This window comes from Numenius arquata, chromosome 5, assembly GCF_964106895.1.
Source record: "Numenius arquata chromosome 5, bNumArq3.hap1.1, whole genome shotgun sequence".
Classification (NCBI taxonomy): domain Eukaryota; kingdom Metazoa; phylum Chordata; class Aves; order Charadriiformes; family Scolopacidae; genus Numenius; species Numenius arquata.
In genome coordinates this window covers 29,496,007-29,512,584 of record NC_133580.1, presented here as the reverse complement: position 1 = coordinate 29,512,584, position 16,578 = coordinate 29,496,007, and the positions used below count along the sequence as shown (strand labels likewise).

Below are 16,578 nucleotides of genomic sequence, written 5' to 3'. Positions count from 1 at the left end.
TACGTACAGCACAGCAAACTGGCAGCCTGTGTTGGCACGCGGAGACTTTGAGGTGGTGGCAGTGTTCAACCTCTCTTAGAGGAACAACGAAAAAAGAGAATTATGATTTGCTTGTAGATATCGAACACTTTGTATATGATAATACTACTTTAGCCATAGGGGTTGAACAGAATAATGAAAATAAGTACCACACTTGTGTGTATCATCACACATAGTGTGATGTAAGTAGGTGGTTTCACAGAACTTTAAAGGCAGGAGGAGGGGAATGGCCTTTGTTTTGTCTAGAGCAATGTCAGTGTTGTACAGGTGAATTGCATTCTTTTCTCTTTGTAGAAAATGTTGTTATAAAACGTATGCTCTTATCTATTTTTTTCTAATGAAACTTTACTGAATTGACAAATGCAGCCTGAAAAAAATCCTGTGCGATAATAAATCTTGCTATTTGTTCCTGTTTAAAAAAAAAAAAAAAAATTGGACGTACTTTTAAGTAACTAAAGGCTAAACACAGATCCATTTGTAGTTTGTTCTACATATAGGTGACCATAACTAAGAACCTAATCCAGAGGTATGTTTCTCAGTTTTCTGAAATTTCAGACATTATTTAGTGGGCACTATGTTAGCTATGTAGACGCATTTCTCTCTCTCTTTTTTTTTTAATATTTTGGTTGAAATACTCATTTAGATCCACAAAAATTTAATGGAGCTATCCACTAAGTAGATTTTCTAGATGGATCTAAATGACACTGTGCCTTACAAAACCAAATCCTATAGTGCCCTTCTGTTTTCTGTCCTGTCACCTTGGACTGATAAGATTACCTGATCTATGTGGACAAACCGTGTAAGTATCTGCAGCAACCCTAGGGTTAAAAAGGAGATATTTTGTATGGCATGCTCCTAAGCAATAAAATTCAATATATAAAATTCAGTATTTCTGCAAACATGGATTAGGCTTAATTCTGACAATTGATAAAGGTAGTGCTGTCATGACCCTTAAAGTCTGTGGATCTTGCCCTTTTAAAAAAAAAAAGCCTAAATTGGTACTAATTCCAAAACTGATTAGAGATTTATAAAGCTACTCAGTAGGAACTGGCTTGAATTATTTCACAGTAACCACCTCTCTCTAGTTTGCCTTTTGACTGTATTTGTAAGTAGAGTTGGATGGAACTTAGAATAAGCACTTTTAAGATTTATTCAGTGTTCATTACTGTTTTTGAAGGTTCTCAGTATCTGTTTTGGTTTTGTTTTTGCAGATGATACAGCTGTAGAGGAAAGACTGGTTTTCATGACTTGCTTTACAGTACCTGAATAGTGAAAGCACAATGGACACTTTTTAGAGTTTTACAGAAATTAAAAAAAAAAATATCTAGGAACAAGAACATTGGACTTCGAGGAATAACAGACTTCAGAAAGCCCAGAAATTAGTCACTAATAAAGCTGATTTGGCCATACAGTTTGAGAATGAATACCATTGAGACGGCAAAGCTTGAAGAGCATATGGAGGGTCAAAACAATGACACTTCTAATGGCTACTCACGACCTACTCTTTCAGTCAGTGAAGAGAACAAAAATGGCACTAGCAAACCAAAGGGCTTGTCTAATGGCTTGCGAAAAACAACAAAGAAATATCCTGACTACATCCAGATTGCTATGCCTGCTGAGTCTAGGAACAAATTTCCTCTGGAATGGTGGAAAACAGGCATTGCCTTTGTCTACGCTCTCTTCAACTTGATTCTAACAACTGTCATGATCACTGTGGTCCATGAGAGAGTACCTCCAAAGGAGCTAAGCCCTCCCTTGCCTGACAAATTTTTTGATTACATTGATCGTGTGAAATGGGCTTTTTCTGTATCAGAAATAAATGGAATGATACTAGTTGGATTATGGATATTCCAATGGTTGTTTCTTAGGTACAAGTAAGTAGCTAATCTGTTTCTTTTTTTTCTTTGCTGTATGTTTTCAGAATGTTTATTTCCCTTGTTCACTTTGGATACAAGAAATCTCTGATGGTGTCTGTAGCAATATTGTAGAATAGGGCTGGCAGGAAAATGACAAAGGGGTAACTTCTTTACAAAATATTCTGGTGTCCATGCTGGATATGAAAACACAAGTTTCTTCGGACTATTGAATAATGTTTTTTACATTTGAATTTGACACTTGTGTTGTACTAATAGAATTTATTCTGGGATTGGGCTTTTCAAAGTGAGTTTGCTGACATGGCAATGTTTAAACAGAAGAAATCATGATGTTGTGTTAAAAAAAGTTATCCAAATTTGAGGAGAAGTCTGCTGTCCTCTACAGCTAGACTAGAAGCTTTTTGCTTCGTCTTCATTTGCTTAAACTGGACGTATTTAAGTTGAGTATGTGGTTATAATATGGGACTAAAAAGAGAAGGTCATTGAGTCAAGGAGCACTATGCTTGACTGCACACTGAAGTTAGACTGAGACCATGTTAAACTGGTTAGATAGTTTTGGTGGGAGCTTTGTGGTAGTTACATATTATTATGAGATAGCAAGACTAAAACCTGAAGAAAGACTCTTAAGTATTTGATTTAGAGAAGTGTGTGGTGAAGTGCAGGAGGTGGAGCTGCTCTTCAGTTCTAGGGATTTAGCTATTTAATAAAACCAGAGCTCCGTAACTGTTTTATGTATATCCTCCATGTGAACTTTGTACTAAATCTTTTTTCCCTCTTCCCTTACTTTCAGATCAATAGTGGGACGGAGGTTCTTTTTTATAATAGGAACTTTGTATCTGTACCGCTGTATTACTATGTACGTTACCACCTTACCTGTGCCTGGAATGCATTTTCAGTGTGCGCCAAAGGTAAGAAAGAGCCTTTGCTCCCTAATTCTTGCCTTAGTTTCTGCCTGAGTCCTTGTGGCTCACTAGAGCAAATAGAAGGTAGTGATCCAGGTGTTATTTAATGACACAAATTACTTTCAGTTGATGTCTTCAGAAACATAGACAGTGATAAACCATAGTTGGGTGGTACAGAAGGAGCCTCAAGCCATTGCTGTAGTTAAGATGCTTTAAAGGAGAGTACCTCTGAAATAGTGCTGTTACCAAATCAGTGAACTTGCTTCTGAGGCTCAAGTTAATCACTAGTACTGCAGCAATATTTTTTTCTTACATGGTGGGATACCTAAAGTCAATATTGTAATTCATAGGCTCATACACAAGCTTGTGTTGCGGTATCCTTTTAAAAAAAATTCAGTGTTATATGCTTTGTCCTGTTTCTCACATTATTTTAACAAGAGCTGTCGCAATACCTGAAGTCAGCTGCCTGTCCTTGCTTCCAACCTGCAAAATGTATATAAATATGACCAATAGAAGTTCAGCTATTTAAATGAGCAGGTACATACAGAAACATGTACATGCTAGCATTTCTGCAAGAATACTTAAAAAAAAATGTGGCAGTGTAGTTAGGTGGTGACACAAAGGAATTCTGTTACTGCTACTTTAGGTTACTAATAAAGAGTTGCAGCCGTATAATTGCCTTGGAACAAAACGTATCGTGTTGGCTGCACTGAAAGAACAGTGCACTCGAGTAAGAAAGGGTTTGGTTGTGCACTGAAAAGGTAAGCATTTTGAAACCTGAAAATATTGCCAACTTGTTTGGGGGTTAAATTTGTCACTTCCTGTGTCAGATCTCGTCGATCTTGAGGTACAGCATTATGTCTGTTCAGTCTTACTCTTTCACATTGGGACAATTTAGGAACATAGTGGACGAACTACTCTTCTTATGAATCAGTATCTATTTGAATAAGTTCTATTTATGTAAATACCAGTATTGTAAAGATCCAACAGTTTTGTTCTAGTGCCTTGGGGAATGAGTTTGTGGGTAGTAGACTATGTATCGAGGGTGGGAAAGGGGTAAGCAAAGGAAAACTTAAATGTATCTGCCAAAGGTACATTTTGCTAGCACTAAAACAGGATTAATTACTTTGAACTCTGGATAAACTTGATAGCTCTTTTGGATTTCTTTTCTTGACCTATATGAAAAACTCAGTTATCCCTTTATCTTGTTTGCCTTTTTTTTTCCAGAGTTAATCTTTAAACAGCTAGGTGAAACTTGAATGTTTGCCTAGTATCTATGAGAAATCAAAAGCTGATCCTAATGCATGTTTAAAAAAAAATAAATTCCTCTAAATCTGAGTAAGTCCTGGCTGAGTTTGTAACTAAATCTAAAACGACAAAAGTTTGAGGGTTTTGTCTTGTAGAAACATTGCTCAGCTCTGAACAGAATGGCAAAACTTGGTATGCAAGGCTGTACTGTATTTGAACTAGTTTTGAATGTGTCTTATCCATTCTGTCGGTGGCTATCATGAGATAGCTGACCATATGAACTTTTAATGTTTTTACCTTTCCAGTGTATTCTGCATCTCATTCTCATACAAGGCATATTTTAAAATTGCCTGGGAAAGCACAGACAGAATGCTAGTGTTATCAAGCTGATCTTTAGAACCTGTCAACTTTGTAATGCATGCTTGTTTGTTTAAGAATATGTGAAAGAAAGCCAAAGAAAATGAAGATAACTTGTGTCCTTTTTCTCCCTATCTAGCTGAATCCACATGCTTTGGGCAAGAAGTTTACTCAAGTCGCTTATGGTGTATCTTAAAGTTTTTTTTGTACTCTTTCTGGTGTTCTAGTTGAATGGAGATTCTCAGGCAAAGGTTCAGAGGATCCTGCGACTGATTTCTGGTGGTGGTCTATCCATAACTGGATCACACATCCTATGTGGAGACTTCCTGTTCAGTGGTCACACCGTGGTATTAACGCTGATCTACCTGTTCATCAAAGAGTGTAAGTATTTCAATGCACTTTCCTTGTTCAAATAGTGTTTACTGGTTGGTTGAAGCAAGCTAGCTTTTCATTATTCATTGATGGGCTATTCAAATTTGGGGTAAAACATACTGTAGTTAGTTATGCAGATCAGCTCTGTGCAGGTTGGCTGATATACCTTAGATGTTAAGGGATTAGGTTTTTTTTTTTTCTGTGGCTTGAGCACAGCGCCATTGCACACTTGTGCTACATCCAGAAGCAATGTCATCTCTTTTAAGTGTGCTGTACATCAGTTATTCCAAACAATGGGAAGTTGAATCGTGCTCTGGGGATGTCTTCTGCTGGAGTCTCCTACTTAATGCCTGTTGAAGTTGGTGAGAATTTAGCAAACACTCAGAAGATATAGTTGGGGTTATGTTTTCCCCCTTTGCTTTACATTGCTATGAGGCGTGGGGGCAAAATCTATCTGTGCTGTGCACATGGAGCATTGATTGAACCTTTGGAGAACTGAGCACCAACTTCTAAATCTGGTATATGGTGAGCAATGCTTCTACCCTGGGAACTTGGCCGCTTACAAAAGCGTACTGGGGACTTCCCTTTCTAGTTCACGTTTGGAATGGGAATCTTCTACCGTTGTGTCCCAAACTATGCAAATGCTAGCTTGGCTCATGGGAATGTGTGATTCTCACTGAAACAGAAATAAGGCTAGTCAGCATCAGTTGAATACCTTCCTTTTATTAAAATGTTGAGGGGAGCTGCAGTGCTACGTTCTGCCTTAAACAAAAAACACAGTATAAAAATGCCTGTTTATAATGAAAAACTTCAAATCTGTGGATGTGAGACAGTCTTCTTAAAACAGTGATTTTTAAGATGCTGGTTACAGTCTGCTGATTGTTAGGCCTAGGTCCTTTGTGTAGAGTGTTATTGGGGGAATGGCATGTGTGGCTCCACTCATCAAAATTACCAGAATAGTATTGGGAAAATAGCCCTCTTTTTTTTTTTTGCCTTGTTTTGTGTATGTTATTGGAGCTTAATGCTGGTCACATACTCTTTAATATCTTTAGTATCACAAAAGATGCAGATAACCCAGTACTTTCAAGGCTAATATCTTGTGCTTTTATCACAGGGGGTTGGAGGAATTGTATCATGCAGTGTATCATCTTGTAATAAGCCCTTCGACTGCTGCCTGATTGTTAGGCGTATATTTCAGTGGAGTTGTGCTCTATAAATGAGAAATGCATAGCTTTCCTTTTTCTGCCTCCCATATAATTACAAAGCGTTATCTGAGCAAGAGTTTAAGCCCTATAATTGCTCTGAATTAGAGGTTGCTTATGGTATTCTTTTCTGCAGACGTGTCATCAAAAGAGCAGTAGAAGATGCATTCTAAGGTTTTTGTTATTTCTGGCTTAGTGGGTTTTTTGCTCTGCTCTTCTCTTCCTTTCATCCTTTGCTGCTTCTTCACTTATTCCTCCGCACTCCAGCCTTTTTCCCCAGAACAGTTATTTACATTTTAGCCTTGATGTGTCTGTCTTGCTCGGGGCTGTTTTCATCAACTTCTGGACATGACTTGGCTCCTTATAATTTTTTATGGTAGATAGAGATTTGTCCCCAACGTTTTGGGGAGAGTTAAGAGATCTTACTGTTTTGACAGTTTAAGTGCTCCTACAGTAACTATTTAGCACAGGCCTCTCAAATTGTTGGGAAGGCTTGTTGAGATCGGTAGCTTTTCTGCTGGTATTGTGTGAAAGTACAGGCTGACCGTTGCCCCACAAGGCAAAGGGTGCCAAAACCTCCCGCTGCGAGTGAAACGAAGCCCGTTAGCCTGTCAGAAGTTATGAATGGTCATTGTGACACCCAAGGCATTTTTCAATGCGGAAAGAAGGGCAGGGGAACTTTTCCACTGAAGTGGCTTAAATGTATTTTGAAGAATGGCTTGGCCCCCATTTGTTAATCTTTAATGAAAGGGGAGAAACTCACATACTGTACTTCCCTGTACAGTGTATTCTGTTTCACAGAACAGAGGTTTCATGCAAAGTAGTTAAAACCCAGGCATTAAAATAAGAGTGGCTTTTCCTGTTTAAGCTGTGATCTCTGCTCAGGTCGTACAAATTCTAGACATGTTACTGGAGTATAAGTTTATTTGAGCATAGACTGTAAAAAGAACCCAAGTGAAATAATCGATGTGTGTCATGCTTCAGTTCACTCTTCCCCTGCACCCCACACCCTAAAAATGATTTAACTGGAAAATTTATTAATTTGACTAGAAAATGGGTGATGGTGCTGTCAAACTGCAATCTCATGTTGTGTTCATTTTACAAAGTAAGAACACCTCAGTAAGTTTGCATAATTGTTTACTGTTGTTTTTCTGTGTCAAAACAAGGTTCTTGTCCCAGTGTGGTATAAATGAGTTATGTTTTAAAATTCAGTAGCCTTAATTAAATAATGGGATGTTTTTTCTTTCCCCCTTCCCTTTGTGGATTGCTATAATAATGCATACGGCTTTTTTTGTGTGTGGGGGTTTTTTTTTTTTTTCCTCTCACCTCCTTATTTCACAGATTCGCCACGCCATTTCTGGTGGTATCACTTAATCTGCTGGCTAATGAGCGCTGCTGGCATAATTTGTATCCTTGTTGCTCATGAACACTATACCGTAGATGTCATCATTGCTTACTATATCACCACGCGGCTTTTCTGGTGGTACCACTCAATGGCTAATGAAAAGGTGAGTGGCAAATACCTTTAGAATCAATGTATAGCCTGCATTTGTTTAATACTGCTCAAAAATCAAAATGCATTCTTAATTTCAAAATAAAAATAGAGGTTCCATATTGAAGTTTAAACAAATTGGACAAGGAGTTTCACTTTACTGGTTGGTTTAAGTAAATATTTAATGGATTAAGATGTTCTTTTTTGATCTATGCCTGTTATTAAGTTATTTCAAAACTTATTTTTTAGTTATTTTCTTAAATTCTCGATACTTTGGCTTAAAAAAATTTTTTTTGAACCTCAAGGTTTTATTGCTGTAGTGACTGTATAGAAGAGCCCTTGTTTGTCTAAGCTTATGAATAAACAGTAGTTTAGTAATAAAATTTCTGACCAACCTAAATTACCTAGACCATCCTAATACTTGAGTGACAGTTCTTTTGTAAGTGTTGCTAGAAGTATGTTGTTCGGCGGTGTCTGCTGCAGTTGTTTCAAGAACGCTTTCAAGTAGGAGCATAGCTCTCAAGTCCTTTTAATTTAGTTTTCAACTATTAGTCATCAATGGAAACATGACATGCCTCAAAGGGCTCATGTTCAAAGTCAGTGCTTCGTCTCCCTATATTTTGTGCAGCAACAAAGCATCCCTTTGTGTTAGACGCTCAGTTTGTAGTATACATTTGGACTATGATGTATACACTATCTCAATACTGTTTTTTCTAGGCTAAATGCACCTTGTGTCTGCAGAAATGTATGCAAATGTGTTGCGTTTTTGTACTTGTCTTGACTCAATGTAATCAATTATAATGCTTTAAACTGATTGTCTGTTTCCTTTTCCTCTTTACCTGCTTGTGCCAATACAGACTTTAAAGGTCTCTTCGCAGACAAATTTTCTCTCTCGAGCATGGTGGTATCCAATATTTTATTTCTTTGAGAAGAACGTGCAAGGCTCTGTTCCTTGCAGCTTTTCCTGGCCAATATCTTGGCCTCCCAGCTGCTTCAAGTCTTCATGCAAAAAGTATTCACGGGTTCAGAAGACAGGAGAGGACAATGAAAAATCTACCTGAAGAAAAGAAGGAAAGCATCTGCTCTGTGGCTTTGGTTTTTTCTTTTTTTTTTTTTTACCAAAACATTAATGCTGTAACCAAAGTTCTTAAGAGGACTACACTGTAACTGAAGAAGTGGACCAAGCTTCTGTGCAATTGATTGGAAAGACAATTATAGACACACATATTGCCATTTCATATGTTTTTCTATCATCAGGCTGTACAGACCTATTCTGCTCTTCAGTGCTAATGGAATGCACCACTGATGGGATTTATTTTTTTTTATTAAAGAAAAAAATGGAGCAGGACTTTGCTTTACTAATGAGATAGAGGTGCCAAAGACCACATTAACACTTTCATTACTAACTATCACTCATGCACAGGAGCACCCAAAAATCTCATCTTCAGAGTTCTGGAGTGCATAAGGGCAAAAACATGCTAAAATGTAAAGGCACGATATTGGCGTATTGAGGTATATATATAAAAAAAAAATAATACAATTGTGGGAAGTGGTTTGTTGCATTATTCTTGCTAATGAAGGTAAGGCCTTTGCGTGACTGGTACAGCTGGAAGTGAGATTTGACTTTTTTTACACTCTGTGGGTATGAATATCTTAGGACCCTAAAATACTACTTACCACCAATATCTCCCATATATTCTGCTATATACCAATTTTTACTTTTTTATTAGTAATTTTATATTTAAACTGTTGTGCTACCTGATGACTTTGCAAATTAGGAATAGCTGCTAACATCAGAGCTCAAGGAGCCTAAAATTTTATTTTTAAAAAGACACAGTTTCAAATTCTAAATCTTTAATTGCAGTTTGGCCTTGCATATATAGCTATACAGTGCCTATTGGTGTACATGCATATACAGACAAAAGCACACGCTGCTCTTCCGTATGTGTTTAACTACACAGAACTACTTACTGGAAAGAGTGATCATACAGTTCTTGATTCAGGCAAAAGTCCTACAGATCTCACCTGCTTCAGGAATGCAAGGTCAGGTCCAAAATGGGGCTATATTTAAAATAAACTTTTAATTTTAGTAGCTATCTCTTGCTGAAACTACGTAGCAAGTTTGCTTGGGAGCCATAGTTCTGCATTGAATTTCTTTTTTTTTTTTCTTTCTACTTGTTGGCACACATTTCTGTGACTTTACTTCAAAAAACTCTAAAAAGTGCCAAGGTGAATACCTTCAACAGTAGCATTTCTTCGATTATTACCTAAAACCATTTCATATTAAAGGACACTGTGGTAGAACTCTCTCATGCAGATTCCTCTGCTTTTTGCAGTGTTTCAGTCCAATTAAAATGGCTAGTAAAGAAAAATTGGCTGAGAATGGGGAGGGGGGGACGGAAATTACCATGGCAAACATGTAACACAACCACAGTTCAACAGCTACCTGGTTCTGGTTGGTTTTCATTGTTTTGTATTGTTGGGAAAGTAAAGTAGGAAATTAGCTTACCATGTTTAACCATTTATGTTCTGTATTAATTTCTGCAGTTAATTTTATTTTCAAATCTTCAGTAAAACCTGATAGCAAAGATAAAACTGCATTAAGTGTTCAAGTGATACTAATATAAAGGAAATGCTGCTTATTTTAAGAATGTCTTGAACTGAGTGACAAGTGTGAACACGGTTTAAATAATGACAACTTTTTAAAAAAAGTGCAGTTAAGGTTATAAAATGCAATACAAAGTATTCAAATACCATTTTTTTTCAGTTAAGGGGATCAGTTGCTAAGAGTTTGTACATGAAAATATTATTAATGTGCATTTCAAATATTTTTGTGCATTATCAAAGTAATACAATAAACAATGTTCCTTCCAATACATCTTTGGTAAAACTTAGCTAAGAAAGAAACTCTGCTGATGTTTGGTTTTGTTATTTAAAATAAGCTGCTTAGAATCTTATGCCCCTGGCAGTTGTGTGTGGGCATACCTATGTCTTCATTTGCTTCCTCCTGGTGGACCTTGAGCAGCTAAAATGCCAGTCTCAAAACATCTATACAGAAGTCCTTTTTCTGTATCATATAGATGAATCTGTTCGATGTCAGTCTGTAAGTCTCCCAAGGTACTTGTATCAATACTACTTCATAGAACATAGTATTTTTTTTTGTAGCTGAATTCTAAGCTTTGTGGTATCTTAAACACAGTCATGTTAAGTCACTTGGGGTTAAATGATCTTTTAGAAATTGTGAATGAATTTCATTAGTGGTAACCATGCCTTGAAAATAACAGGATGAAAAGCTATCCAGTAAGGAGCTTAAACAGTGGTTTTCATCTGGTGGCTGAATAATAAATACTTTGATAGTCTAGCTAGCTAACTGTCTGCATAACCGCCACCATGTCTCAGAGGGATTTCTGTAATACATCTGCAAAGTAGAATTTCTTCATGCAGGATGAGGTGTTTGGTGGGTTGTTTTTTTTTAACACTTTTTCCTATTTCTAGAAGGAAAAGATACGGAAGTGATGAAATAGAACCAAGCAAAGACTATGCTTTTGGTGGGCAGCGTGAGCTTTCCTTTTGTTTTACAATAGAAGATTATCAGATTCAGCAGAATGAAAGTTTAAATGGTAGCCTTAGCTCAAAATACTTGATCCCTGTTCTGGCTTGGCCCTCCCTAAGTGCTTAAATTTTCACCTTTGTATCAAAGACTTCAAGATGATGTGTGTGTTTAATTAGGAGAAACCCCTACTTTTCTACTATCTCAATAGCTTTAAATTGCTTTTGCAAGCTTGGATGGCATGGTTGTATTTGAAGACTCTATAGGCTTATATGTAAGGTGATGAAATGGGGTAAGTAATGATATCTGCAAGTGCTTACTGCTATAATAGTTTATCTAATACAAATCACAGAACCGAATCATCATTGTACATAAATACTATGAAGCTGAAAACATGGTTTCATCCTAAGAGAAAAAAGGATTGCAGTGGGTAAAAAGAACAGGAGAAACTTAGGCTTCACTTAGCCTACAATCAAGTGATTAGTACCTTTATTCGGGCTCTGTATGCCCAATGGTTTGCAGTATGTCCCTGTGATTATTTTTCCCTGGAGTTACAGTAATGATCTTTCTTGCAGGCATCACATGAGCTGCATCTGTACTGTGACTATAAATAAAATGTTCCTTCTCTCTACTGAAGAGCATTTACATGTTGAACTTCCCAGACACTTAAAAAAAGGCACTATACTTGTACACCTGGCATATTAGTATGACTTAAATGCTGTTGGGTGCTTTGCATTTATGAAACAAGCTTTCTTAAATGCCTAACCTAAATTTACACCTGGATTTAAAAGGTTAACTTCTCTAAATGTTTACCTTTTAGCCATGTGCTGCTGTGTGGTCATGCTACAGATGCTTAATTCCAATGCCAGAAATCTACTTGAAGCCACTGTAAATTGACATTTTTATAGTAGGTGCTTAGCACTCCCATGTGGATATAAATGGTATTCACTGCTGTGTTCTTGGAAAGACAGCTACAAGTAGGGTAGCAGCAAAAAGAGCTTTGCTAAACATTGCTCTGAACTCTAGTACTGGATTTGCTTCCCTCCTTAAAAAAAAAAAAAAGGGGGTGGGGTGGGAAAGACGGAAAGGAAAAAAAATAATCAAGACTGTATTTATGTTAAGATACATTAGCTTTGTGTAATGCAGAAATAAAGCTCAGTAACAGACAGAACTGGGAAGTATTTTAAGAGATGGGAGAGAATTCTCTTAATTAGATTACTGCAGATCCACTTATCTGTATCTTAAATTGGAATCTGTTCAAACTCTGGCTTTCTCCCACGAGCAGTATCTGGCTAGACAATTTATCCTAGTTCTTTGGTACTAACCCAAATTAATTTTTGCATTTTAGTAGATATGAAGTATGATTTGCAGTTCTAGAGACCAGATCCATTAAATTCAGTGCAAGGTGAAGTCTTTCCATTTACTTTAAATGACCTTTCCCACAGCTCTTCAGTTTGTTTTTTTTTTTAAATAAAAAAATAATCTTAGAGATTCATGGGGCAATTCTGAAAACATGTCTAATCAGTCAGATGTACTGGAACTATTTTTCCTTACTGGCAGACTTAACAGCTGTAAAACTCCATTGTCACTTTGATATTTTTGAAATATATGTGTTTTGGACTTACCTAGAAGTCTTCTATAAGCACATAAAATTAGAGCGATACTGTAAGATTGAACACTTCCGAATTTAAGTGTTCTATACCAGGCATTGTAAAATCAATGTCTTAAATTCAGTTACTGAAAAAAGGGGTCTTAAAAATAAATACTTCTGTTGAACATCATTCTAATGAGTGTTGCAGCTTAAGTGCACATGAGAAAAATATCCTTAGTGTGCCACTGAAGTAACTTTGCTTGTGTTAGCCTTCATATATACTTTATCGTGCTTCTAGTGTCTAACAGAAAAAAGAAATATTGTGCTGAGAAACTGAGAATGAAGACAAAGGCTTTTGTTCTAGTATTTACAAGAAAAAGGAAAGAAGAAGTCGTCATTGAAGTAGATGGTGATGAGATATTGCTTTCTACATGACATTGGGCTACGACTACACCTAATTTTTAAATAATGTAGAATTAAATTGTTTATGTGTAACAGTGCTGCAAAAAAACCTATAAGGAAACAGGTTTCCGTAATTCTGCACTTAATTCTACAGAACGGGCATATGTCTTGTGCTGTGGACTGTGCTGGTTCTCCTCTGTAACACAGAATATAAAAATAAACCTGAACTCAGAGATGCTTGGAGATTTTAAAATATTTAAATATGATTAGCAAACTGTCATAAGCTCTTCCTCCAAGCTGTCACTAATAGTTTCTACAACAAGAAGAAAGTGCTGTAATGCTTAAAGTATACTGAAGCTTTTTCTAGTGGGGTTAAGTTTCCATGGATGTAACCATTTGATTAAATCATACTAACCTAGAAAGAAGCACGTAATTATTTCAGGCTAGGTACGGGTAACCTAAATATTGTAGGGAAAAGTTCTAGTTCTAAACTCATCTCTTATTTCGGTAATCATTCCTGACGAAACACTTAGAATGCCTGAATGATGTTTTAAGATGAAGTAATGATATTGTGCAGTCTCTAGTGTTTTATCTCAAATACTGGTGTTGAGGAGACCTCCTCTCCTCTCCTGGTTAAAATTAGTGCTTAAAACCTCAGGAAGATTTGACCTTGTTTTCAATGAAAATATTTTTAATTCCCAAGGACTTGGAGATTAGCAAATACTATGAAAAGCTTGTTTTCTGTGGCTGTTTGCTGTGGGCTGACCTTTAAAGATGCAACCCATCCTCCCCCAGGTGGGAGGAAAGGGCAAACCAGCTCTTGCTGGAAGTAGTTGTTTGTCACTTGGAGTTCAAATGATACTGGTTGCGTGCTACAGGCAGTCTTGTCCATACTAGGGTGGAAAAGGGATGCTGTAGTATTATACCATTATATTTAATATTTGCTCTTTTTCAAACGATTCTGTATTGGTTGGCCCGGTCCTTCCCCTAGATGAGGAGTGGGTGTTTTTGTCCTTTACTTGCTGTACGGTTAGTCATAACCGGTTCTAGTTCTGGTAAGTGTCAATGGAAAAAATGTAGATCCATTGTATACAGTGCCTAAGGTGGTTTTAAAGTCTCTACATGCGGGTTTCTTCTAGCAGAAATACTCTAAGCTGTGCCTATATAATATTAATTTCAGCTCATGTATTTGCCTTCTGCATAGTAAGAGGCGTAGCATTTGTGAAACTGCAAAGACCTATTACAGAAGAATCTCCTTTGTGCCCATTGAGATTAATTTTTACAAAATAACTTTGCTGAAATGTGTTTGCAGGTGACCTGGCTTTTTTTTTTTTCTTTAATAATAGAAAAAGTGGTCAGAAACTAGTCTGAAGTAAAGGCGCCTTGTGCAGCTGGAGACCCAGGCAGGTGTGTGTGGGGAAGGGTCTCCGTGGCATATGCAATACTGCATGTGCCATCACTGCTTGTCCTTTTCAGCTCCCTTCAGGCTGAGGGCACAGTACCAAAGGTGGCAATAGCTGAAAAGTGAAGATCACTAGCAACCAAAAACTACGTTAGGGCTGAAAAGGGAGACCGCTGTAAGACCAGCCATCAGAGCTGCAGTCTGATTCAACGGGGGATATAATCTAGAATTCCTTCAAGCGTGTGAGTTGCATTTAAAATGAGTGGGTCTGGTTTTATTTTTAAATTATTATTATTATTATTGCTATTGTTTTTAATTGGAGATGGCAGGATTGCAGAGAATATCAAGAGGAAATTTATCTCTCTGCTTACTTCACTGCTAGAAGTAAAAGTATTTGTACATGGACCTTAAATAATATTGCTGAACTCCAACCCCTCTTCCATTTTGAGTAACCTGTTATCAGTGCTTTCTTACTCCTGTAGAGACTATAAAATGCAATTCCACTTTTTTCATAGTTTGTTGCCACTCAAAATACTGCTTACACTTTAGCGTCGGCTGCTTTGGGCTCCCCTCTTAGGTTATCTGCTTCTGTTAACTGCATTTCCTAGATGGCTCAATGCAGAAGAGTAGGACTTACATTTGAGAAGGTTCCAAATTTAACACTAAAGCCAAAAGGTATTCTCGTCAGACATATCTTTGCCCAATTTGAAACTTGAAATTATTTTCAAGTACAAAACCTAACATCTTAGGGCATGCTTTTTATCTCAGGAGTCAGTTATTGCTCTCTAAATGTTTAGTGCGTTCATTGATGTTTATTTTCCTGATTCAGGAGAGCATGTGTGAGATGTGAAAAAGATGAAATTCTGGGTGTTTTGTGAAGTCGGGGTCACAGCAAGGAACCTGAAAGTAAAAGAGGAAATAACGGTTTGAAGGCTGCGGTTCTCGTGCTTTCCATGTGACTTTGAGGAGAACTCTAAAGGCTTCTGTAAAACCAGTACAGGGTGTCCCTTTTAACCGCAACGTGGTTTCATCCTCACTGGCTGACAGCTTCTCTTGCGTGATTTCTCCTAGGCTCAATCCGTAGCTCTGTACATTAATTGGAGCTATGTATCCAACCTGGGAAAAACGGGGCAAGAAAAGCTGTTGGCTGCTGAGGAGAACCCTAGGTGGTAATACAGGAACGCTGTAATGTTTGCACGATGAGGAGCTAATATATGGCCTTTTTCTTAATATAGCTTTAGGGTCCAGTTCTGCAAACACTGTACAGTGTAACGCTACAATAGCAAATACTACTACTTGGAGACCTTTTGTTCTGGTAGTTTCTACTAATGTTTGCAAACTGGGCCTAGTTTTTACATAAATTGTTCCTAATTAGCAAGAGTTGGCTTTTATGATGCAAAACTTACAGGATAACGCTTTCTAGCACGTCAGCTATTTTGGTTAAGTAGATGATAACTCAGTGTTGTGGTTTGCTGTATACCATGAGATACTGGAGTTGAGATTTAGAGGATGTTGCAATCTATGCTCACTGTGTAAAAAAAAAAAAAAAAAAAAAAAAAAAAAAAAACAACAGAAAAACAAAAAAAAAAACCAAAAAAACCCCACCACTATTGCACCAGCTGTACTTTAAAAAAAAAAAAAAAGGCAATAATGTAAGCATCTTGTAGCTTTTATCTCTTTTATCTCCAAAGGTGCTATCTGATCCCTTGCACTGTTGACTATGAATCTGGTAAAAACACGTTAAAAAATTGTCCTATGTGGTTTACTCAGCACATACAAATTGAAACTTTTTATGGTCAGCCTATGTACTAACAAATGCAATACTTTGTTGTACTACTTCTGTGACCACACATCTTTAAAAATCAAAAACCTATGTCCCTTTATGGTGCTAACGATCTCTTTTTAAAAAAAAAAAAAATAGTGAGAGCTGGTATTCTCTTCTTACCCATGAACATTAAGGAAAGCTATTGTGATGCCTTTTCAATAAGCAAAATTTCTGTGTATTAAGCCTGTTCCCAATGCTTTTTATACAAATATGACCCTTTTCTATTTCTGTTTTATATAAAACCTGCAAAATTATTATAGTAAGTATTTTTAATGCAGGAAAATGATAGGAGTGTATATGGGTCTAGACTATATGTCCAAAA

The 16,578-nt window shown here is 36.9% G+C and overlaps 1 protein-coding gene across 1 annotated transcript; it reads left to right on the top strand.

Moving 5' to 3' along the window:
- Positions 1–1,458: 1,458 nt before the first annotated feature.
- On the top strand, positions 1,459–9,008 carry SGMS2 (sphingomyelin synthase 2). Its single transcript, XM_074147956.1, has 5 exons — positions 1,459–1,913; positions 2,704–2,821; positions 4,648–4,801; positions 7,336–7,502; positions 8,344–9,008. Exons 1-5 carry the CDS (start codon positions 1,459–1,461, stop codon positions 8,545–8,547), a joined length of 1,098 nt encoding a protein of 365 aa, XP_074004057.1. The 3' UTR covers positions 8,548–9,008.
- The last annotated feature ends 7,570 nt before the right edge of the window (positions 9,009–16,578 follow it).

What these genes read in the sequence shown, in the direction of transcription:
- SGMS2 (XM_074147956.1), top strand. Translation starts at nt 1,459, where the DNA reads ATGAATACCATTGAGACGGCAAAGCTTGAAGAGCATATGGAGGGTCAA. An exon ending in ATTTTCAGTGTGCGCCAAAG is followed by an intron (nt 2,822 to 4,647) that starts GTAAGAAAGAGC and finishes CTGGTGTTCTAG; the next exon opens with TTGAATGGAGATTCTCAGGC. An exon ending in CTACCTGTTCATCAAAGAGT is followed by an intron (nt 4,802 to 7,335) that starts GTAAGTATTTCA and finishes CTTATTTCACAG; the next exon opens with ATTCGCCACGCCATTTCTGG.